Source organism: Pogoniulus pusillus, chromosome 38, assembly GCF_015220805.1.
Source record: "Pogoniulus pusillus isolate bPogPus1 chromosome 38, bPogPus1.pri, whole genome shotgun sequence".
Taxonomy (NCBI): domain Eukaryota; kingdom Metazoa; phylum Chordata; class Aves; order Piciformes; family Lybiidae; genus Pogoniulus; species Pogoniulus pusillus.
In genome coordinates this window covers 3113677-3136870 of record NC_087301.1, presented here as the reverse complement: position 1 = coordinate 3136870, position 23194 = coordinate 3113677, and the positions used below count along the sequence as shown (strand labels likewise).

The window sequence follows — 23194 nt, the reverse complement described above, 5'->3', positions numbered from 1 at the left end:
TCGGGGGGCTGCAGAGCTGAGTCCGGGCTGGAGAGAGGCTCCGGGACAGGGCTTACAGGCGCCTTGGAGGCAGCGGGGGGCTGGCTGGCAGGGGGCTGCTGGCCGGGGGCTGCTGACCGCAGGCTGCTGACCGCAGGCTGCTGGCCGCAGGCTGCTGGCCGCAGGCTGCTGGCCGCAGGCAGTTCCCAGCGAAAGCTTCATGCCGATGCCAAGCGTCCCCTCTGCAGGGTCTGTGCCTCCTGCCGTCAGGGATCGGCCACGGCAGCAGCGTCCAGAGGCATCCTCGCGGTTGTAAAAGGCCTCCCGGACGGTGACCTGGTGTGGGAGCAGCAGGGGTAACCCTGCCGGATCAGCAGTGAGGGCTTGCATCTGCCTCTCTTAGCAGCCGCACACGTGGGCTCTCCTGCGGAGCTAAACTCTCCTCCTACAGTGGAGTTCACCTTTAAAGGGATGGGTCACACAGTCCCGAGAACGTCTGTTACAGAGCACTGCTTCTCTCCCTCCTCCCAGACACTTTATGCTGGAAGGATCTGGTGGTCCAAATGATTTAGGAACATTTCAGTGCAACCAAATGATACTTCCTAAGTGAAGAAGTTTTCCAGTTGTTTTCACTCCTTTTCCAGGTCTCTTCACTGTACTCTCCTCTGGTTGACATGCAGTTTCTTGCTGGTTTCTCCCATGCCAGAATGGCATAAAGTTGTATAAAGAGAGCATAGAAAAGGTCTTTTGCCTCTCCAAAAGTTAGCAGATGAAATGTTACTGCTTTGTCTTAGCTTCATTTTCTTTTTCATAAGCTGTTTATACACAGCTGTGTTACCACTAACAGCTTAAGGTAGATTTCACAGCAGTAAATCATGCATTTGGGATACAGGGACCTTGATATTAACTGCTTAAAGGAAAATCAGTGTGACAGATGAAAGTATAGAATTGTTTTAACCATTGAAGGTCTAATTCTGAGCCTTTCAAACTGTTGAACATCAAATGCTGAGCCTTTTTAACTGTTTCATGTCAAATTCCGAGCCTTTTTAAGCATTGGAGGTCAAATTCTGAGCCACTGTAACCATTGAAGGTCAAATTCTCAGCCCAAGACAGTGATACCACTTAACAAACACCATAATTACTATCAAGTGAGCATCCTTTTTATGTTTACTCTCATGTTTTCAAAATACAGGGCTGGTGTTTCCCATCAGTGCCAAACACAGCATGAATTCTTCAGAGGTGAAGTATATTTCAGTTTCTTCTCCCCACACTTGCAACATGAGTGGAAACTGTTCTCCTCCAAGCCTCACAGAAGCAGATTTCTACCTTGCCAACTGGAAAAGGCCTTCTGTAAGTGAAGAGAGCTTTACTCCCAGTCTGCATGACTCTCTAGAGTCTGACTCTGAAAGCCTCGTTCAAGAGAGGCAGTACCAGTTAGAGCTCCAGCAGCGCATTGACGAAAATGAAGAGCTGGGAGAACTGTGTGCAGATGAGTCGGAGAACGACAGCTTAGAAGGGGATAGTTTGGAGGAGATGATATTAAAAGAAGGACTTGAGGATGACACAGATCAGTGTACAAATGGAATACAAAAGAATGAAGGTGATGGAAGGTAAGGCACAGGATTTTGCAGATTTGCACTGGGTTGGAAGGGATCCTCAAAGGTCATCTTGTCCAACCTCCCTGTAGTCAGCAGGGACACTTCTAACTTGATCAGGCTGCCCGGTGCCACATCAAGTCTGATCCCCGATGTCTCCAGGCCTGGGCCCTCAACCACATTCCTGAGCAACCTGTTCCAGGTCTCACCATCCTCACTGTGCAAAACTGCCTCCTGATATCCAACCTCAATCTCCTCTGCTCCATGTTCAAACCACTGCCCCTCATCCTGTCACTACAGGCCCTTCTAAACAGTCTCCCAAGCCTTCCTGTAGGTCCCTTTCAGATACTGAAATGCATCTCTAAGGTCTCTCTGGAGCCTTCTCTTCTCCAGACTGAACAGCCCCAATTCTTTCAGCCTGTCTTCATAGGAGACTTGCTCCAGCCCTCTGATCATCTTTGTGGCCTCCTCTGGACTCTGAATTTTAGCAGATGAATTGAGTAGTTCTAGCACTCTAAAACCATTCTCTGCTCAGAACTTACATGAGATAGAATCATAGAATTGTTTCAGCTGGAAAAGACCTCAAAGATCACCAAGTCCAACTCTCAACACCACCGTGGCCGTTAAACCGTGCCCTGAAGTGCCATGTCCACAGCTTGAAGGTCCATTTACATTGCCAAAGTGCTTAAGTTTTGTCCTTAGGGCTGTAGAAGTCTAAAATCCCCATTTGCAGCCCTACACTGTTAACCATTCTTTAGAAAGGTGCATAAAACAAACTCTCCTTTGCTGCTGCGCACAGAAAAGGTTTAACACTGCATAAATCGGGACTAATTCTCAAGTTTAAAGGGATTAAATTAAACCTGAAGCAATAATAACCTGCAGTTTCAGTTTAATTGTCTGCTTAAAAGGAAATGGCAAACAAATGAAGGCTAAATGATTAACAGCATACTTTCATTCACCTCCTCGACAGGCAAAACGGCCAGTTACTGAATATTTGATGGGGAGTGCAAATGATGTTAATTGTGCTAGAAACATGCTCTAATTTTGAGTGATTTTTTTTTTTCTCCTGGTGGTGGTTGTTTTGACTGAACGCTGTGCTGAATGTGAGGCTCTTCATTAAATGGAGATTTAATTTTTATTTGGTTTGAACTTAGCCTAGTAAGTACTCAAATCTAGTCCATTAACTGGAGCGCATATCGCGGTGCATGCATCTGAAACCTCCTCTCTACATCCATTACTAACCTCGGAATTTGAAGAGGAAACGCTGCATCTGTTGTCTACACACAACACTTTTGTTGATGAGCACAGAGTCCATCTAACCTTTATATCAAGTTGGAGGAGGGGGGTGAAGGGGGGGCAGGAATAAAAGGTGCACTTTTTGTCTGCAGATGATTAGAGATGAAGGAGCTCTTCACACTCATTTTGTTCCCGGGCGGTGACCTGGCCTGCATAATACAATTGAGCTGCTGTGCACACATTTCAGCACAATAGAACTCTTTAGCATTGTGCTGTGTTACCTGAAGCACTGCAATTGTATCACAGATTTCTGTACTCGCTTCAAAATGTGCTCACCTAGTGCTGTTTACCTGTGGTGTGTGGCAACTGGGAATAATAATCTTTTCACCAGTGTAAATCATCTGGCCAGTGTCAAGCAGAGTGCCTCAGGGATCAGTCCTAGGACCAGTCTTGTTCAGCATTTTTTGTCAGTGACATGGACAGCAGCATTGAGTGCAGCCTCAACGAGTTTGCTGACCACACCAAGATGTGGACAGGCTAGAGAAGTGGGCACAAACCAACCTCATGAGGTTCAACCCTACCAAGTGCAAGGATCTGCAGCTGGGTCGAGGCAATGCCAAGCACAAATCCAAGCGGGCAGTGAGTGCCAGGCTGGAGAGCAGCCCTGAGGAGAGGGACTTGGGGGTGCTGCTGGAGGAGAAGCTCAACAGGAGCCAGCAGTGTGCACTTGCAGCCCAGAAAGCCAAGCAGAGCCTGGGCTGCAGCAGCAGAAGTGTGGCCAGCAGGGCCAGGGAGGGGATTCTCCCCCTCTGCTCTGCTCTGCTCTGCTCTGCTCTGCTCTGCTCTGCTCTGCTCTGCTTTGCTGAGACCCCACCTGGAGCACTGCATCCAGTTCTGGAGCCCCTGAGACAAGAGAGCTGTGGAGATGCTGGAGAGTGTCCAGAGCAGGGCCAGGTGGATACTGAGAGGGCTGCAGCAGCTCTGTTGTGAGCACAAACTGAAAGAGTTTGGGCTGTGCAGTCTGCGGAAGAGGAGGCTCCCAGGTGACCTTCTTGTGGCCTTCCAGGGTCTGAAGGGAGCCTACAAAAAAGCTGGGGAGGGACTTTTTAGGCTCTGAGCAAGTGCCAGGACTGGGGGCAATGGAGGTGGGGATATTAAGCCTGGATATGAGGAGGAAGTTGTTGAGCATGAGAGCGGTGAGAGGCTGGAATGGGTTGCCCGGGGAGGTGGTTGAAGCCCCGTCCCTGGAGGTGTTTCAGGCCAGGCTGTGGGCAGCCTGCTCTAGGGTGTCCCTGCCCATGGCAGGGGGGTTGGAACTAGATGATCTTTGTGGTCCCTTCAAACCCTGACTGATTCTATGGCTCTATGATCTAATCCCTGCTAGGCAGGATACCAGGGCACCAATGGTACCTGAAATGGAGAGCATTGCTGGAGAGACAGATTAGTTTGCTATTAAGAGCCCCTTGAAAAGTAGGCATTGGCATGTAACTAACTTAGAAAGGTTGAATAAATGATTTATGGAAATTATATTAGAATTAACTCAGCCCTAGTTTGGACAATGCATCAGATCAGCACATTCCTGTTAACAGGAGCCAAAGAGGCAACCAGGTTTCAGTGCCTGTAGGTGATTGTCACTCTGAAAGGTTCACCATTTGTCAGTGCTCGAGAAACCAGAGCTATGCTGCAGGTCCAGTTAGGAAAAACAGTGTTAAAGCTTTTTTTCCTCCCACATTTCTTACTCCTGCCACTGCCTACACGTTTCCTGAAAGGCAATTTGTATGTACTTGGCTCCTACAGTTGGCTTTCCTCCTGTTAGATGATAAATAAAACCAGTTGGGGGGGGGGTTTCAGGCAAACCACCTTGGTTTGCTTGATGACAGATGTAGTTTAGAGCAACAGTGTGGCCACTTGTTAAAAACTATGTAAACACAACACAAACAAACCAATCCCCCACACACAAACCTTCCTGTCTTGTTAAAGATATAACCAAACAAAACCTCCCTGGTTTATGTTTTTTCTGCACTTATGTCACTTACAGCCTGGTTTGTAAGGAGAAGTTTTAAGTCTTTATGGAGATTTTTGCTGCCTAGAAGTACCTGAAGCGAGGCTGTAGCCAGGAGGGGTTGGCCTCTTCTCCCAGGCAAGCAGCAACAGAACAAGGGGACACAATCTCAAGTTGTGCTGGGGGAGGTATAGGCTGAATTTCCTGGGATTTGGGATCTATTTTGATTTAAAATCATTCAGCACATAAAGGACCATATGCATTAAGCTTTGGTGATTATCTACTGATATGTACCTAAGCGCTTGGCAGTAATTTTAACCTTAAAAGTAAGATAACAGCTTTAACCATTCAAAGTTCAATGCTTTTACATATACATTTCAGTTATCAAGGAAAGGAACCTTGAGCTGCTGTGCTTTTTGGTACCGTTTGTCTTCAGGCTCCTTTTTCACAACCTGGAATGGTAGGACACAATTGGAGGTGTTCAAGAAAAGCCTGCATGGGGCACTTAGTGCCATGGTTTGGCCAGGGCTGAGTGCTAGGTTGGACTGGCTGAGCTTGGAGCTCTCTTCCAACCTGCTTGATTCTATAGTTGTACAGATTCTATGATAAGAATGAGAAGAGAGAATTAAAATGCAGAGCTGGAGGTTGTTCTTCTTTAGACAGTCTCAAACTGACACTTGAGAGAGTGATTTTACCAGGAACATTCCTTTTTTTATTTCACACTGCAGAAGCTTTGAGGGATAAGTAACACTTCCTGGCTTTTGGAGGCTCCACCATTCTAAAGGAAGCAACAGAAGCAGTGCAATATATAATTTCTATTTTATTGTTTCCCTTATAATTTCTCTTCTATTATTTCTCTTTATATCACCTCTCTTTTGATTGATTCTACTATGACTTCTAGAATATCCTTAAGATAAAGGTTTCGTTCTGCTGCGATTCAAATGTTAGACTGAGTTACCATTCACTGATAATCAAAACTTAAGAGGAGGTCCTGCCTCAATTTTCTACACAGGAAATGTTTGATAAAAGTATTCTGATCAGGCATAACCTGGAAGGGTGCTAGATGATGGTAGTGGTGGGTTGAGGGGTGAAGCCTTCACCTCAGCACCTCCCATTCAGCCCTTAGCACCTCTTTCCTCCTTCCCTACACTGAACCTTTTCCTATGAGCTGCCTCTGATGCATTTGGTGTAAATCCAGTCTCAGCAGTTTGATACTGGGAGAAGATGCAGCAGAATGAGGAGGGGTGTGGGGGGGTGTATTTTCTAGGCAGCTTGCTCCTGGAAAAGAGCACCTTGTCCATTCCTTTTACCCATGGCTTGTCCCCTCCTGTCTGGTCCTGCTGTATGTGTTCCCTCCCTGCGATGCACAAACCTGGCTTTGACCCTTGGACCCTACCCAAGACCTTTAACCCAACTGCTCCCCAGTAAAGGCTCAACCCACGGCCAACTGGCAGTGCTGGGTCAATGGTTGGAGTTAAAGGTCTTTTCCAAACTAAACCATTCCCTGATTCAAATAGCAATGCTGTGTGCACTGAAACAGCTCTGTTGATCATATTTGCAAGACATTTCCTGTCTCAGATTGCACAGAGAAATGACAGAAGCTTCATACCATTTGTACCTGAATCATTTTGTGTTTCTTGTTTATTTTTAAACTAGGAAACATCAGACTGTGGACAAATATTTCAGCCTAAGATACAACCCAAACTGGAAGAACACAAAAGAGGTGGCAGAATTTTCTGAGTCAGAAGCAGCCTGTCAGATTGCTGCAAGGAGCAGCATGGACTTTGCACAAGATGCATTTTACCTCCGTTCTGATGACTTTTCAGAAGAAAAGAATCAACAGGAGGTGAAGTTACAAGATTCATTTTCAGAGTTTAGTACAAAATCACCAAACTTTCATAAAACAAATGCTGTGGGCAGCAAGGAACCCTTTAGGCTACATACCAAAGGCAAGGAATCTGCAGGTAGTTGTCACTTCAAAGCTAGTCCCAGTGGTTTTCAGACTCAAGAAGATCGACCACAAAAAGCAAAAATAGACTTTGTGGCAAAAAACAAACAGACTTTAGGATTACCTTCAGAGAAGATAAATTCCTATCTGCAGTTGCACAGTAAAAAGCAACAGGTTCTCCAAGAACAGGTAGGTGGCTTCCAGATGTATTCTAATTGCTATAAACTGAGGACTGTAATCACTCCATGATGATTCAGTTTGGGGCACCCCAGTTCAGGAGGGGCAGGGATCTGCTTGAGAGAGTCCAACAGAGGTCTACAAGGATGATTAAGGGAATGGAGCACTGCCTTATGAGAAGAGGCTTTGAGACCTGGGGCTGGATAGTCTGGAGAAGAGGAGGCTGAGAGAGGACCTTGTTGCCCTCTACAACTACCTAACAGGAGGTTGTAGTGAGGCTGGAGCTGGTCTCTTCTCCCAAATTACTAATGATAGGAAAAGAGGAAAAGGCCTCAAATTGCATCAGGGGAGGTCTAGTTGGATGTTGGGAGGAAGTTCTTTCCTGAGCAGGCACTGGCACAGGCTGCCCAGGGAGGTGGTGGAGTTGCCATGCCTGGAGGTGTGTAAGAAAAGAGTGGATGTGGTGCTTGAAGCTATGGTCTGGTGATGAAGGCTGGACTGGATGATCCTGGTGGTCCTTTCCAACCACAGCGATTCATAATGATGAGATGTTGTGCTGAGGGATTTGGGTTAGTCAGGGACTTGTCAGTGTGAAACCAATGCTTGGACTTGGGAAGCTTGAAGGGCTTTGCCAATCTAAGAAATTCTGTGATTCTGTGCTTGAAGTCAGTCAGCAGATAGCAGCTATGCACACTGCTTGGATTTGAAGACTGACTGTGAAACATCAGACAACTTGCATTAAGAATTAAGTGGAAATGTAATTACAGTTCCTAATGAATGATTATAGATGAGTTTGCTGCTTTTACTTATTACAAGTAATGGGAATGTGGGAGTCACTGAATCACTCCACGAGTTGCAGCATAGAAAATCCTTAACTTGCAAAAACTACAGAAGCTTTCTGCTCCAAGTGAGACATTTTCTAAGGCTGATGAACAGTTGACACAACATTAGAGGGCATCTGCTGATTACATGACAAAGAGTGTAAGGATGGACAAGCTTTCCCCAGCAGAGCTATTAAGAGCACTTGTTTTGGTCTGTGGGGTTTTTATTTTCAGTTACAGTTCTGTTGATGGTTAAAAATAATGAGTGCAGACTGATGCTAATTAAAGCTGTGTTGATATGATTATGTTTACTGGTTGGGGAATTCTGAAAATGCTTCAGATGTAAGCAGTGGTGCCAGAGATCAGGACTTGGTTGTGTAGACTCCATTCAAAGATAGGTAATAAATAGAAAAACCTGTTAAAATCAGGTCTGTGTTTTAAGATTGCCTTGCTGAAGGAGCTAGGAGGACAGCAGAGGCGTGACACAGCAGGAGCCAGGCAGCATGCATGTAGAAAGGTGTGCTTCTGCCCTCAATAATTTGATGCAACTCAAGAGAGACATAGACATGCTTGAGCAGGGCCAGAGGAGAGCCACAAAGATGATGAGAGGGCTGGAGCATCTCTCCTGTGAAGACAGGCTGAAAGAATTGGGGCTGTCCAACCTAGAGAAGAGAAGGTTCTGGGGAGACCTTTTAACTGCATTTCAGTATCTAAAGAGGGCCTACAGGAAAGCTGAGGAGGAACTGTTTAGGAGGGTTTGTGGTGATAGGACAAGAGGCAATGGTTTGAAACTGAAGCAGGACAGATTTAGTTTGGACATAAGACTGGAATCATTTCCCAAGGGAAGAAGTGGGTTCCTCTCCAGTGGACAGTTTTAAGGCTCATCTTGACAGGGTGCTGGGCCAGCTCATTTCAATTCCACTACCACTTAGAAAAGTTGGACCAGATGATCATAGAATCATACAATCAACTAGGTTGCAAGAGATCTCCAAGCTTATCCAGCCCAACCTAGCACCCAGCCCTGGCCCACCAACCAGACCATGGCACTAAGTGCCCCAGCCAGGCTTGGCTTCAACAGCTCCAGCCACAGCCACTCCACCACCTCCCTGGGCAACCCATTCCAATGCCAATCACTCTCTCTGACAACAACTTCCTCCTGACAACCAGCCTGAACCTGCCCTGGCACAGCTTGAGGCTGTGTCCCCTTCTTCTGTTGCTGGGTGCCTGGCAAAAGAGACCAACCCCCACCTGGCTACAGCCTCCCTTCAGGGAGATGCAGACAGCAATGAGCTCTGCCCTGAGCCTCCTCTGCTGCAGGCTGCACCTCCCCAGCTCCCTCAGCCGCTCCTCACAGGGCTGTGCTCCAGGACCCTCCCCAGATTTGGCGCCCTCCTGTGGACACCTTCCAGTACCTCAACATCTCTCTTGAATGGAGGAGCCAGAACTGGACACAGCACTCCAAGTGTGGCCTGAGCAGTGCTGAGTACAGGGACAGAAGAACCTTCCTTGTCCTGCTGGCCACACTGCTCCTGATCCAGGCCAGGATGTCATTGGCTCTCTTGGCCACCTAAGATTGGCCAACCCAGAATGCCAGGTTGGAAGTGACCCCAAGGATCACCAGGTGATCACCTGGTCACTTCCAACCTGGCATTCTGGGATTTCCAACTGAATCAGGTCTATGATTGTATGATTCTGAGCTTTGCAGGATGTTGGAGCTGATTTACTGATATGATCCCTGTGGAGGAATTTCTCACCAGTAGAGGACATAAATTGATAAACATGAACAACTCGTACTGAGAACGTCCTTGGGACCCTGCTAGCTCAGGAAATCAATCTGTAAACAACTGAGCACCCCACACACAGCTGCAGTGGGCAGAGCTAGATAGCCAAGGGGGCTGGAGTAGGTGGTCTGGAGGGCTGACCCTTAGAATGTTATGATACATTAACCTATGCACACATTACATGTAACCTTGCAATCATCACCTGTAACCAATCTTAAGCTGGGCACACCTCTTGCTAGAGTGCACATAAGTCACTGTATCACAGAAATAAAGTGGATTTGACCATCTAACCATATTGGTGAACCAAAAGTCATTTACCCATAGCGCTCCACCGGTATACTCTGACAGATCCCTGGTGGCTGGCAGGTTCTGTGGTAACAACAGAGTGTTTGCACTTTGCATGCAACTATTTTTTTTCACCTGCCACAACATTAGGTGAGATATTTGCAGCCTCCTTCTTGCCATATTTACAGCTGCTGTCTCTGTGCATACAGACAGCAGGCTGCATGGACCCAAACACACAACAAACCTGTGCTGAGCTGTGTATTTACTAATTTATATAGCATTTTATAGAGCATCAAGTTCTTTGCAGTGTTGCCTGATTCTCTAAGAACCTGATGATGAGTTTCTTTGAGAGAGAGAGAGAGAGAGAGAGAGAGAAAGAAAGAGAGAAAGAAAGAAAGAGAGAAAGAAAGAAAGAGAGAAAGAAAGAAAGAGAGAAAGAAAGAAAGAAAGAAAGAAAGAAAGAAAGAAAGAAAGAAAGAAAGAAAGAAAGAAAGAAAGAAAGAAAGAAAGAAAGAAAGAAAGAAAGAAAGAAAGAAAGAAAGAAAGAAAGAAAGAAAGAAAGAAAGAAAGAAAGAAAGAAAGAAAGAAAGAAAGAAAGAAAGAAAGAAAGAAAGAAAGAAAGAAAGAAAGAGGGAGAAGCAGTGGCCCAATCTAGCTCAGCTGTACTCACTGAGTTGCTTTCCTACCTACAAGCCCCTTACTTCAAAGCAAGGAACATAATGTACAATTTTTTAATGGCTCTAGACCAAGGCACTCAGACTCTCTGTGCACTGAGCCTTACCTCAGTGTAAACACCTAATCAAGATTGCCTGCGCTTCAACAATAGCAGCCAAATGCAATTCGAGAACCAGAAGCCTTTGAAGTCCTCACTGCAAAGGCCGGTTTTCTAGTCTGGGATAATGACATGCCATGATTGCTGTCTTTGTTGTATCTTTTCAGTAGAGAAGCAATTACAGGCCTCAATTTAACAGAATAGGCATTACACAGCTTATGATTCTCAAAATGCAATTTCATTTGATCATTTTCTCAATTTGATTGGTATTAATAGAATAGTTCACCACCAAAAAAAAAAAGGGGGGGGGGAAAGGAGAGGGAAAAAAAAAAAGAAGCTGGCAGAGGTTGTGTCCTGTTCCTCTTTCAAAGAGATAATGTAGAAGTATGCTTTACCTGCCCAGCAAACCAGCAATACAGTGAGTCAGTTGGTTCCACCAAAAACACCTCACTGATGGCCAAGCTGCATTGATCCACAGCTCAGGAAACCTGTTTGCTAACTTCTGATTTCTGAACTTTTCTACTTATTCTGCCCCTGTGCTCAGCACTGCTCAGGCCACACCTGGAGTGCTGTGTCCAGTTCTGGGCTCCTCAATTCAAGAGAGATGTTGAGGTGCTGGAAGGTGTCCACAGGAGGGCGCCAAAGCTGGGGAGGGGCCTGGAGCACAGCCCTGTGAGGAGAGGCTGAGGGAGCTGGGGGGGTGCAGCCTGCAGCAGAGGAGGCTCAGGGCAGAGCTCATTGCTGCCTGCAGCTACCTGCAGGGAGGCTATAGCCAGGTGGGGTTGGGCTCTGCTGCCAGGCAAGCAGCAACAGAACAAGGAGACACAGCCTCAAGCTGTGCCAGGGCAGGTTCAGGCTGGCTGTTAGGAGGAAGTTGTTGGCAGAGAGAGTGATTGGCACTGGAATGGGCTGCCCAGGGAGGTGGTGGAGTGGCCGTGGCTGGAGCTGTTGAAGCCAAGCCTGGCTGGGGCACTTAGTGCCATGATCTGGTCCATTGGCCAGGGCTGGGTGCTAGGTTGGACTGGCTGAGCTTGGAGCTCTCTTTCTAGCTGGTTGATTCTATGATTCTAATAGAACCTACACTGCCATTTGGATCATAGAGTCATAAAATTGTTTTGGTTGGAAAAGATCTCTGGGATCCAAGGTTGCACAAGAGAAGACCCCAGGGTGATCTTAGAGCTGCCTTTCAATACCTGAAGGGAACCTACAGGTGTGCTGCAGAGGGACTTTTCATGAGTGTGTCCAGCTATAGGACAAGGGGGAATGGTTGGAAGCTGAGGGAGTGTAGGTTAGACTGGATCTCGGGAGGAAGTTCTCCAGTACAAGGGTAGTGAGACATTGGAATATGTTACCCAGAGAGGTTGTGATTCCTCCTCCCTGTGGAGGTATTCAAGGCCAGGCTGGATGAGGACTTGAGCAACCAAGCCTAGTTGAGAGGCATCCCTGGCCATGGCGGGGGGGGTTAGAGTTGATGAACTTGGAGATCTTTTCCTAAGACATTTTATGCTTCTGTGATCTTTGAGTCCAACCATCAACCCAATACCACCACAGACACTAAACCATGTCCCAAAGTGCCATGGCCACACATTTCTTGAGCACCTTCAACCTGTTCCAATGCCTGACCACTCTTGCAGTACAGATGTTTTTCCTGACCTCCAACCCAGGTACATCAGAGGGCTGCAGCAGCTCTTCTATGAGCACAGACTGAAAGAGTTTGGGCTGTGCAGGCTGGAGCAGAGGAGGCTCCCAGGTGACCTTCTTGTGGCCTTCCAGGATCTGAAGGGGGCCTGCAAAACAGCTGGGGAGAGACTTTTTAGGCTCTCAGGAAGTGCCAGGACTGGGGGGAATGGAGCAAAGCTGGAGATGGGTAGGTTCAGCCTGGACATGAGGAGGAAGTTGTTGAGCATGAGAGTGGTGAGAGGCTGGAATGGGTTGCCCAGGGAGATGGTTAAGGCCCCATGCCTGGAGTGTTTAAGACCAGGCTGGCTGAGGCTGTGTGCAGCCTGCTCTAGGGTAGGGTGTCCCTGCTCATAACAGGGAGGTTGGAACTGGCTGTTGCTTGTGGTCCCTTCAGACCCTGACTGATTCTATGATTCTATATATCTAGAAATAAAAAATCCTCAAGCACTGGTTTTCCCAAAGTTGCATAAATCAGGAAAACAAAGTGTGATGATTTGAAGAAAACTTCTCTCTGTTACTATATTTACACAGTTACCACTGGGCTTTGAAATCTGTGGTGCCAGCAGCCACATGGAATCAGAGAATCATAGAATCAGTCAGGGGTTGAAAGGGACCCCAAGGATCATCTAGTTCCGATCCCCCTGCCGTGAGCAGAGACACCCTACCCTAGAGCAGGCTGCCCACAGCCTCATCCAAAAAGGTGATTTTTGCTATCCCTTGCAAAAAGCACTGTTCAAATTTGCTTTCCAGCCATCCTGCTACCATAACTGTGGCTATGTGAAGATGTTTGTGGGCTTGCTGCTTTGCGCAGGCTGTTTGTTGCTGTCACCAGGCTGTGTACATTAGATGCTTGCTTTCTGCAGCTACCTCCTTACACTTTCCTACCAACATTACTGTGTTTTGCCATCTCTTTTTTTTTCCCTATGTGGCTCTTGTTCAAGACCTTGCTGTGGTGAATGTCATCCATCAGAATCTTGGTGCACTGCCTGATTGCTTGGACAATGATGATTGTCTAGTTGTTTTTCTGTTATTAGGTACATCCACTGGCTCTTGTGTAAATGGAGAAGCCCAGACATGTGAGAGTTACAAGTAGATTTCTGTGCTGCATGCTTCCTGCAATTTTCTTTTCCTCTCTTCTTCTTAAAAGTAGCAGGAATATTTCCTACTCCTACCCCACTGCTGACCTGGGGGGTTTTGCTTCCTTTTTCATTTTCTCTTTTAGCCATTCATTTTCATGTTAGCTCTTAGATATTGTCTACCTTTAGCATTTGAGTTTTAATAGGAGACAAATTATTTCTCAACCTCTCATAGAATCATAGAATCAAGCAGGTTAGAAGCTCCAAGCTCAGCCAGTCCAGCCTAGCACCCAGCCCTAGCTAATCAACGAGCCCTGGCACAAAGTGCCCCAGCCAGGCTTGGCTTCAACACCTCCAGGCACGGTGACTCCTCCCTGGGCAGCCCATTCCAATGCCAATCACTCTCTTTGCCAATAACTTCCTCCTAACATTCAGCCTAGACCTCCCCTGGCACAACTTGAGACTGTGTTCCCTTGTTCTGTTGTTGGTTGCCTTTCAAATCCTTTCATCTGATTGGGCTGTGGCCATAAACATTCTTGATTTTTAGCTTCCAGATCCTACAACTGTTGATGAGGAACCAGCTCAGAGTGTTCTACCATTCCAGCCTGTGAAAATGGAGCTTGAAGACAAATGGTACCAAAAAGCACAGCAGCTCAAGGTTCCTTTTCTTGTTAATTTATATATATATATATATATATATATGTATGTAAAAGCATTGAATTTTGAATGTTTAAAGCTGTTCTCTTACTTTTAAGGTTACAATTACTGCCAAGTGCTTAGCTACATATCAGTAGATAATCACCTAACCCAAAACCCCAGAAATTCTGAGCTCAATGAATCTGCTTCACAGATTGCATCAGGTTGGAGGGGACCCTAAAAGGTCATCTTGTCCAACCCCCTTGCAGGCAGCAGGGATGGCTCCAATTAGATCAGGCTGCCCAGGGCCACATGAAGTCTAATACTAAATGTCTCCAGGGTTGTGGCCTCAACCACATCTCTGGTCAACCTGCTCCAATACTGTCATCCACTCTCGGTGTCTCAATTTGGGACATTATCTGATTGATAGGAATGTAAAATGTCACCATTTTGGTGAAATAATGTATTCATAATGGTGAACTAATGGATAAGGGCAAAGTAGTACATGGTCATGTTTGATGGTTCACAGGATCACAGGCTCAGAGGACATCAAGGGTTGGAAGGGACCCAAAGAGATCATCCAGTCCAATTTCCCTGCCAAAGAAGGACCATACAATCTAGCTCAGGGCACACAGGAACACATCCAGACAGGCCTCGAAAGGCTCTACACAAGGAGACTCCACAACCTCTCTGGGCAGCCTGTGCCAGGGCTCTGGGACCCTTCCAGTCAAGAAGTTGCCCCTTGTGTTGAGCTGGAACCTCCTGTGCTGCAGCTTCCATCCATTGCTCCTTGTCCTATCCCAGGCAGCAGTGAGCAGAACCTGTCCCCCCCCTCCTGACCCCCAGCCCTCAGATATTGATAAACATTTATTAAATCCCCTCTCAGTCTTCTCTTTTCATGAGCTACAACTACTCTTGCATTACTCTGTTCCCTAAAATCCCCACAAACATCAAGAGGTGACCATAAACCAGAAAATGGTAGAAGTAGAATAAGCTGCACTCACCTCCTCTATACACCTAATGTCTGCAGATCTATTTTATACTGAACCTTTCCAACCAGTGTAGGAGCAATAAACCCCCCCCAGGTTATCATCACTCATGAAAAAAATCAATAACTTCTGAACCAGAACTTCCAGCCAACTGGAATTATTACTGTCAGCCCTTGTATTACAAGTGTCTGAAGTAATTTCAGGCAGGCTCTTTACATCCCTGCTGTTCACTTAAGCCTGGAAGCTGTGCTTCTGTATAGGACAAACAAGATATTATGCTGCTGTTCATTGTGAGAGATGAGCTCTATCTATGGCATTTCAGAATGAAGGGAGGATCTTAGAGGGCTGCTCATTCCATTTAAATAGGAAAAGGTTGGCCTGGTCCCAGTTTGGCAGCAGTTCACACTTTCCACCAGTGACACTGTGTGCCAGCACATTAATTGTTAACAGCAGAGGTCGAGCTAACAAATCATCGTCCTGGCACCAGGAGGCAGGATTCCCCAGTGCTAAAGCTTTTGGCCAAAACATTCAGCTCTATATGTGGATTTAATACCTGCCATTAAGCAGTTACTCTGAGTGCATATGCTATGTAGTGATTGCAAGTGTCGCTAACAAAAGAACCCCAGAGAGGCAGGAGGATGAAATGGAGGATTTTAGAGCTGACAATGATTAAATGGACTGAGGATGGATTTATAGATTCCCTAGAAGGAAAGCCATGTCCTTCCTCAAAACAGGCCACAGCTGAGGCTGTAATTGAAAGTGATAAGTCTTTAATAAACTCCAGGTTTAGAGTTTAGCTCGAAACAGGAGTCCTAATGTGCTTACCTTCTGAGATTGTTTCTTGCTGTGTGGATGATGTTTTGCAGGATACAGAGCAGGGAAAAGAACTTGGTTTAGAAGTCAAAGCATCGAAATCATTGACTTCACAGATGGAATTGGCTTGGAAGGGACCCTCAAAGGTCATCTTATCCAAGGCCTCTGCGGTCAGCAGGGACACCTCCAACTAGATCAGGCTGCCCAGGGCCACATCAAGTCTATTTCTACTGTGGACCAGTCTGACAGTGTGCACATAGCCATCTTTCCCTGAAACTTAGCACAGTTCACTTTCATTACAGCATAAAAACCACAAACTGAGTTGATTTTTGAACCATTTTGCCCAGATGGTTGACAGTGATCCTTGTCTACAGGATTAGAAACAGGGACACCTTCCACTAGCCCAGGTTGCTCAAGGCCTCATCCAACCTGGCCTTGGACACCTTCAGGGAGGTTGTGGAGCACAGAAGCACAGAATGTGATCAAAGATCACATTCTGTGCTTCTGTGCTCCACAACCTCCCTGGGCAACCTGTTCCAGTGTCTTTCCATCCTTACTGTAATGAATTTCTTCCTAATCACCAGTCTAAATCTGCCCTCCTCAAGCTTCAGTCCATTCCCCCTTGTGTTGTCACTACAAGCCATATGAAACAGTGCTCTAATCCTTTTCCAGTTGTCAGTGTAAGTTAAACAAGGCTGTCTGGCTCCATACATCCCTAAAGGGACAGATGATTAAGCTCTCCAGCCTGTTCAGGACTGCTCAAGGCTTCACATCAGCACACATTCAAAGTTCAGCACATTCAGAACTCAGCTTCATTATCACCTGCACAGCTGCTTAAAGGCTTTGTAAAATAGGAATGTTGTTCTGAATTAGAATCATAGAACATGATAGAATCTGGACAGGCCATCAGTTAAGCAGTTAACTTGTAGAATCTTAAGGAATAGCTGTGTGAAAGGAACTGTGACAGGCAAACCTGCCCATACCCTAACATAGAATCAACCAGGTTGGAAGAGACCTCCAAGATCATCCAGTCCAACCTAGCACCAGCCCTATCCAGTCAACTAGACCATGTCACTAAGTGCCCCAGCCAGGCTTTTCTTGAACACCTCCAGGGATGGTGACTCCACCACCTCCCTGGGCAGCCCATTCCAATGCCAATCACTCTCTCTGCCAACAACTTCCTCCTAACATCTGACCTAGACCTCCCCTGGCACAGCTTGAGACTGTGTCCTATGTGTATTATTGATCTTAATGAGCAGGTGAAATAACAACCACTGAAATTCACCTCACCATTCACAGGATGTCAGGGGGCCCAAAGAGATCATCAAGTCCAACCTTTGGTAACTTCTTTCAGGATCACCAAAATAAGACTTCCCAGAGAAATAAAATCAAATACAGACAGAGCCCAAAGAGAGCTTTCTCAGGGAGTCATAGCCAGCAACCACCAGGAAGACCAGCAGAACCAAAGCCTTGGTGCCACCAAATATCAGAATTCCAGGCTGCTCCCATGCAAGCAGTGAAACAAAGCCACAGCAGCACACTGCAGAAATGGCTGGGTGCAGGTCCTTCTGTTGGCCTTCACACTCATACAGTAGCAAATTCAGATACCTGCCTGAATGATTTCTCAAATTCTAGACATTTTGTTAATCAGGATTTTACCACATCTGCCTATCCTTTTCAGCCAACACTGTGGAAATTTAACCCAGCAGAGGCTGTATCTCCACCATATATCAGCACGGAGAGAAAAAAGTACCAGCATGATTCTCCAAATGGGCTTCCACAGGACCAGCATCATTCATTCAGCCATGTCACTGTACAGCCTTTTGCAAGAGGTAACAGTACCAATGGTCAAGCACATCTAAATCAGAGGAATATTCCATCTCCTTTCAATGCAAACTTCCAAGAATGGCTGATGGAGCAAGCATCTCTTCAGGATCGCAAGAGACATACTTCTGTGGATGAAAGGTACCAGAACTAGGCTGTAAGTGGTTTAGGATAAGGATGTAAGTGTTAAAACAGTATTCTCTTCACCCTATTGTGCCCTTAAAAATCAGAGAAGGACAAGAGGCTGCTGGTGGACAAGAAGCTGGCCATGAGCCATCTGTGTGCACTTGCAGCCCAGAAGGCAAATGGCATCCTGGGCTGCACCATATGACACGTGGCCAGCATTTTGAGAGGTGATTCTGTCACTCTGCTCTGCTGACACCTCACCTGCAGTGCTGTCTAAAGCTCTGGAGTCCCTGGCACAAAATGGGCAGGGATCTGGTGGAGCAGGTCCAAAGGAGGGCCACAAAGATGATCAGAGGACTGGAGCCTCATCCAACCTACCTTTGAACATCTCCAGGGATGGGGCATCCACAGCCTCCCTGGGCAACCTGTGCCATTGTCTCACCACCCTCACTGCCAGGAATTTCTTTCTGATATCCAGTCTCAATCTTCACTCTGAATGTCCCCAGTAGTTTCAGTGAGCAAGGATCATTCCACACACAGGTTGTTTGCTGAACTATCTGCTATACACAAGTAAAGATTCTTATTTCCCCCCCTTTTTTTTTAAGGCCTTCTCAACCTTCTATACACAGCTCACCAACAGCTCCTGGTACAACCTCCCATTTCACACCAATGTGTGAGCAACATCACCACAAAATCAGTGGTGTGACAGAAGCTCACCTAGCTGACAGGCACATGTTCAGCCTATTTTCAGCCTCAGTCCCACAGGCAGAAAGTGGTTCAGAGCTTGGTCCAGAGAGTGGTGAAGGAAATCAAGTGCGAATGAGCCGAAGCAACTCAGAAGGGTATCTCATGCTGATGGAAAAGCAAAATCAGCCTAAAGTCAGCAAGAAGGTAAGCAAATAGATGTGGGTTGAGTGGTTTAACATTCCTATTTCTCCTCTATTTATTTTTTTCCTAAATAAGCCCAAAACCTTCTCACACGCACACATAAAACAGGAACAGGGACTGAGGATTGTTCCATTGTTACTGACACACATTGACTTGCTCAGAGCATTAAAACCCAAGGAGCAAAGGATGGAGACAGACACTGAAATCATTGTAGCCTGAAGAGCAAAGCAGTTCACCACCACCTCTCCCTTTGTCACTTTCAAACTTGATTAGCTCTAAGAACACACAGAGCAGTGTTTGTCTTTTAAGTTATGCAGTGATAAAATGATGTAGAATAAAGCTATTTGTGTAAAGCAGCAGGTAGCCAAGCCTCAGATCTAAGCAAACCATTAGCCTGGTCATGCTCATTTGTCATCCAATCCAATCTCTTGTTTCCAAGGGAATCAAACTGAACAAGAGCAAACTTAGAGGATTTGTTAAGCTAACGGCATAAACATTATTCCAAGGCTCCTGATGATCCCATTTGGGGCCTTATTAAAACTTGGTCCTTTTTATCTCTTCTGTGTGTCCAGTTTCATGTCATAACCACTTAACACCAATGCAGTGGAGCCGCAGAGAGATAGCCCTGTGTGTCCATGACAAATTAAATGTTTAAGAGGTTAGCTCTGAGTCTCAGGGCAGACAAAACTAAGCTGGAATAATTACTTCTGTGTTTCATGTAGGAGGCAGTTTGTGTATTGCTGCTCGAATGCCTCTAAGAAGAATTAGCTGGATTATGATGGTAACTGAAGGGCAGATTTGATTTCCTTCTCTTTCTGTTCTCCTGAGTTCAAGCCATTGTTTTTCTCCTGTATTTTCAGTGGCTTTCTCACGCTTCCTATGTGAGGAAAGGAATGAGCCTGTTTATGTTTCCCAGAAAAAACTAGCTTTTCCTAATAAACAGAGGCACTCGTGCTCATGGCATGAAGTGAGAGAACCCTGACTTTGTTGTAGGCAGCTAAATGATTAACTCTTCACAGTACTTTAAGTTCAAAGTTGAGTGTAAGCATATCACAAAAGAATAGGGATAACTGACACAAAGAAGCATCAAATACAAAATTCAGTTCTTAGGATTTAGTTTCTTTGCAGTTGAGTTCAACTTGAACCTGTCCTTTGGAGAAATGCACATTTTATTTGCATCTGGAAATTTCTTGGTGTTTTGGATAGGTTGGTCTGGATGATCTTGGAGGTCTCTTCCAACCTGGTTGATTCTGTGATTCTACTCTGTGTCTGACACGACCACAGGGCTGACCACAGTGAGGCTCCACTGATCAGTTTTTAATGCATAGTCCATTTCTGAAAATTAATCACAGAATGGGTTGGGTTGGAAGGGACCTTCAAAGGGCATCCAGTCCAACCCTCCTGCAGTCAGCAGGGACATCCACCACTAGATCAGGTTGCTGAGAGCCTTGTTGAGCCTGACCTTCGCTATCTCCAGCGATGAAGCCTCAACTACCTCTCTGGGCAGCCTGTTGTAGTGTTCCATCACATTTATAGTGCAGAGCTTGTTCCTAACATCCAATCTCAGTCTCCTCTTTCCAATTTCAAACGATTGCTCTGCATCCTATCCCTACAGGCTTTGGTAAACAGCCACTCTGTTGTTGCTGTTTGTTTTTCAGCCCCATAGCTCAAAGGCCTTCATAAATCTGAATGTGAAGCTTGGAGGCCTTGGACCTGACTATGAAGCAATCAAAGAGAAAGTAAGTAGCCCCTGTTACATGATCTGCTTTTCAGTTGTGCAAAGTGAGATAAAGCTAAAAGATCCATGGCACTGAGAGCCTTAAAATAAGCACAGAGGTATCAAAAATCATTGCAAAAGCTGAGAGAAAGGAGCACAGCAGCACACAACTGAACAGATACATCAAAACATTCAGACTGGCACATTTCTGTTGAACCCTATCCTCAATATCACCCAGAAAAGCACTTAAAAATGAAGAGTGCCCAAAAGAGCTGTGCCATTTGTCAGGATTTCCTGTTGTGTTCTGCTGAGGAATGATCAATAACATAGCCAGGTCAGACAGCAACAGAGGTGGTAAAAAAAAACAGTGTTCCATTGATGGATCTACTGAGACACTGAATTAACCACACACCTGGTTTCTTTTGGTCAGAAAGAGAAGTTAAAGCAACAAAAGGAATATGCAAAGCAGATTAAGGAACACAATATGAAAAGCATTGCTTCGGTTCAGAGGTTACCTGCAAAACCCCAGCTTGTGTCTTCAGTGTCAAGGCAGAAGGTAAGAGCAGAGCCCTTTGGAAATGCATGCAGGGAGAGATTTTGGACTGCATGGAAGGAACAGGAAAAGCATGGATTTAACTCACAGTAGTCTAACATAGTTTCTCTGGTTTGATTTGAACAACTCTAAGGACTTTTCCTCTCGTGGAGTGCTGGCAAGCACTCCCCTACACCTCTATTCTGTTCTGGCTGTTTATGTGTGCCAAGAGCTGTTGATTTCTGTGCCAACAGCAGTCTTCAGCTCCTGAATCTGCCTTGCTCTTCGTGAGAGTGCAACACGTGGAAAGAGAGCAGTGCTCTGTCTAAGCTATCAGCACTCAGCTGGGCCAGACCAGTGAGAGATGTTTTACTGGGGAAAGATAAGGGCCAGTGGGACACCCCTGGGAATGTTACCACAGCACCTGCTCTGCTTCACTTCAGCAGTGGAGGCCACACTACTGCAGAGTGCAGTCTGCAAAGGGACCACAGATTCATACATTTGTAGAATGCTTTGGGTTGGAATGGACTTTACAGTCCCAATCCCCCTGCCATGGGCAGGGACACCTCCTGCTAGCCCAGGTTGCTCAGGGCCTCATCCAGCCTGGCCTTTAACACCTCCAGGGAGGGGACATCCACAGTCTCTTGCATTTAATTCCAAACCTCACATAAACCACAAAGAGATGGAACTGCCTTCTTTGGATGGCAAAAAGGCTTTGGATTTCTTCAGCAGGCTGAACATAAAAACACCTACATTTTCTTGGAAAGACTTTTTTTCTTTTCAGGTTTGCTTTTCATTGCTTACCCCAAATTCTGTGGTTTTAGGCACTGGAATATGCTAAGAAGATTCCTAGACCAAGGACTTTCATGGCAAGACAAGCAGATGAAGATGTGAAAGAGCAAAGAGTTCTGCCACAGACTTTAAATGAAGACACTTTACCTCAAATTGCACCCTTGGAGTCTTTGCTAAATCGACACGAGAAGGAGAAGCAAATTGTAGCTGCTTTTAGAACCCTTCATATCCTATAAGTCTTTGGAAATTGTTAGGGATGCCCTCAAGGCAGAAATGTCTGAAGTGTTTTCTGGTGAACTGTGGCTCTCACATACAGATTTACCATTCCAGTGAAGTGCAAAGTTCAATCATTGTTAAATTTTAGATTCAGTTCAGCAATAGTTAATGTCAAAAGATAATCCAATCAGTTGCATATATAGCACTTCAAATATGTAGTCTCTGGTGCTCTTCTTCCTCCTAATCAACTAATCCAGCAGTTGCATCTTTCAGACTCTCACAGCTGGATCATTTTCAGATATGTCAAACCCATGTGCATCTCTGCAGAGCCTTAAACATCAGCTTCATTTGATGATTTTAGTACCAGCAGTGTTTCTCTTTTTAAAGTGCAGGGGAGATTTGGCAGACTACCCAGAAATAAAGCCAAAAATGATCCATGGCTGGTGAGAAAGACAACAAAAATGTGCACCAAAGCAAGCAGCTGGTAATGATGCAATGCTGATTGTATTACACTCTTATCTGTGTTGTCACATCAAGCCCAACATTTTTGAATCATAGATTCAACCAGGTTGGAAGAGACCTCCAAGTCCAACCTATCCCCCAGCCCTGGCCAAGCAACCAGACCATGGCACTAAGTGCCCCAGCCAGGCTTGGCTTCAACACCTCCAGCCACAGCCACTCCACCACCTCCCTGGGCAGCCCATTCCCATGCCAATCACTCTCTCTGACAGCAACTTCCTTCTAACATCCAGCCTGAACCTCCTCTGGCACAGCTTGAGGCTGTGTCCCCTTCTTCTGTTGCTGGTTGCCTGGGAGCAGAGCCCAACCCCACCTGGCTACAGCCTCACTTCAGGTAGATGTAGACAGCAACGAGGTCAAATTTTGAAGCTTCATCCAGGACAAGAAAATGCAAACCAAGTTCTGGCTGCTCATGCAGACAATCTGTTATCAGCCAGAAGCAGTTGGGAGGTGTATTGGCTAACTGAGGATAATTGAGAGCTGCATGTTTGAGAGGAAACAGCTTTTAACAGATTAATTCTCTCAAAATTACAACAAACAGATGGGTTTCTGACAGTGGTTCTGTTTCTTTCACTTAGAGAATTAGGAATTAAGGCAACATCTGAAATGTGATTGGAACACAAGGGAACGTTGCAGGAAACACACTAAAGTCTCTTAGAAAACAGGCTGGTTAAAAGGGAGGAAAAGCAACAACCTTGTGATGATGTGAAATAGCTTTATGCAGTTTATTGAGTCTCCTTTGTATGGGAGGAGAAAGAAAAATAGTGTTGGGGGAGGGGGGTGCTGGGGA

At 45.9% G+C, this 23194-nt stretch overlaps 1 protein-coding gene across 1 annotated transcript; it reads left to right on the top strand.

Annotated features, from left to right (window-relative positions):
- The first annotated feature begins 1151 nt into the window (after positions 1-1151).
- Positions 1152-22064, top strand: JHY (junctional cadherin complex regulator). Its single transcript, XM_064173101.1, has 7 exons — positions 1152-1589; positions 6469-6949; positions 17145-17755; positions 18346-18631; positions 20287-20367; positions 20776-20901; positions 21702-22064. The coding sequence occupies exons 1-7, from the start codon at positions 1204-1206 to the stop codon at positions 21903-21905; spliced, it is 2175 nt and encodes a 724-aa protein (XP_064029171.1). The 5' UTR covers positions 1152-1203; the 3' UTR covers positions 21906-22064.
- The last annotated feature ends 1130 nt before the right edge of the window (positions 22065-23194 follow it).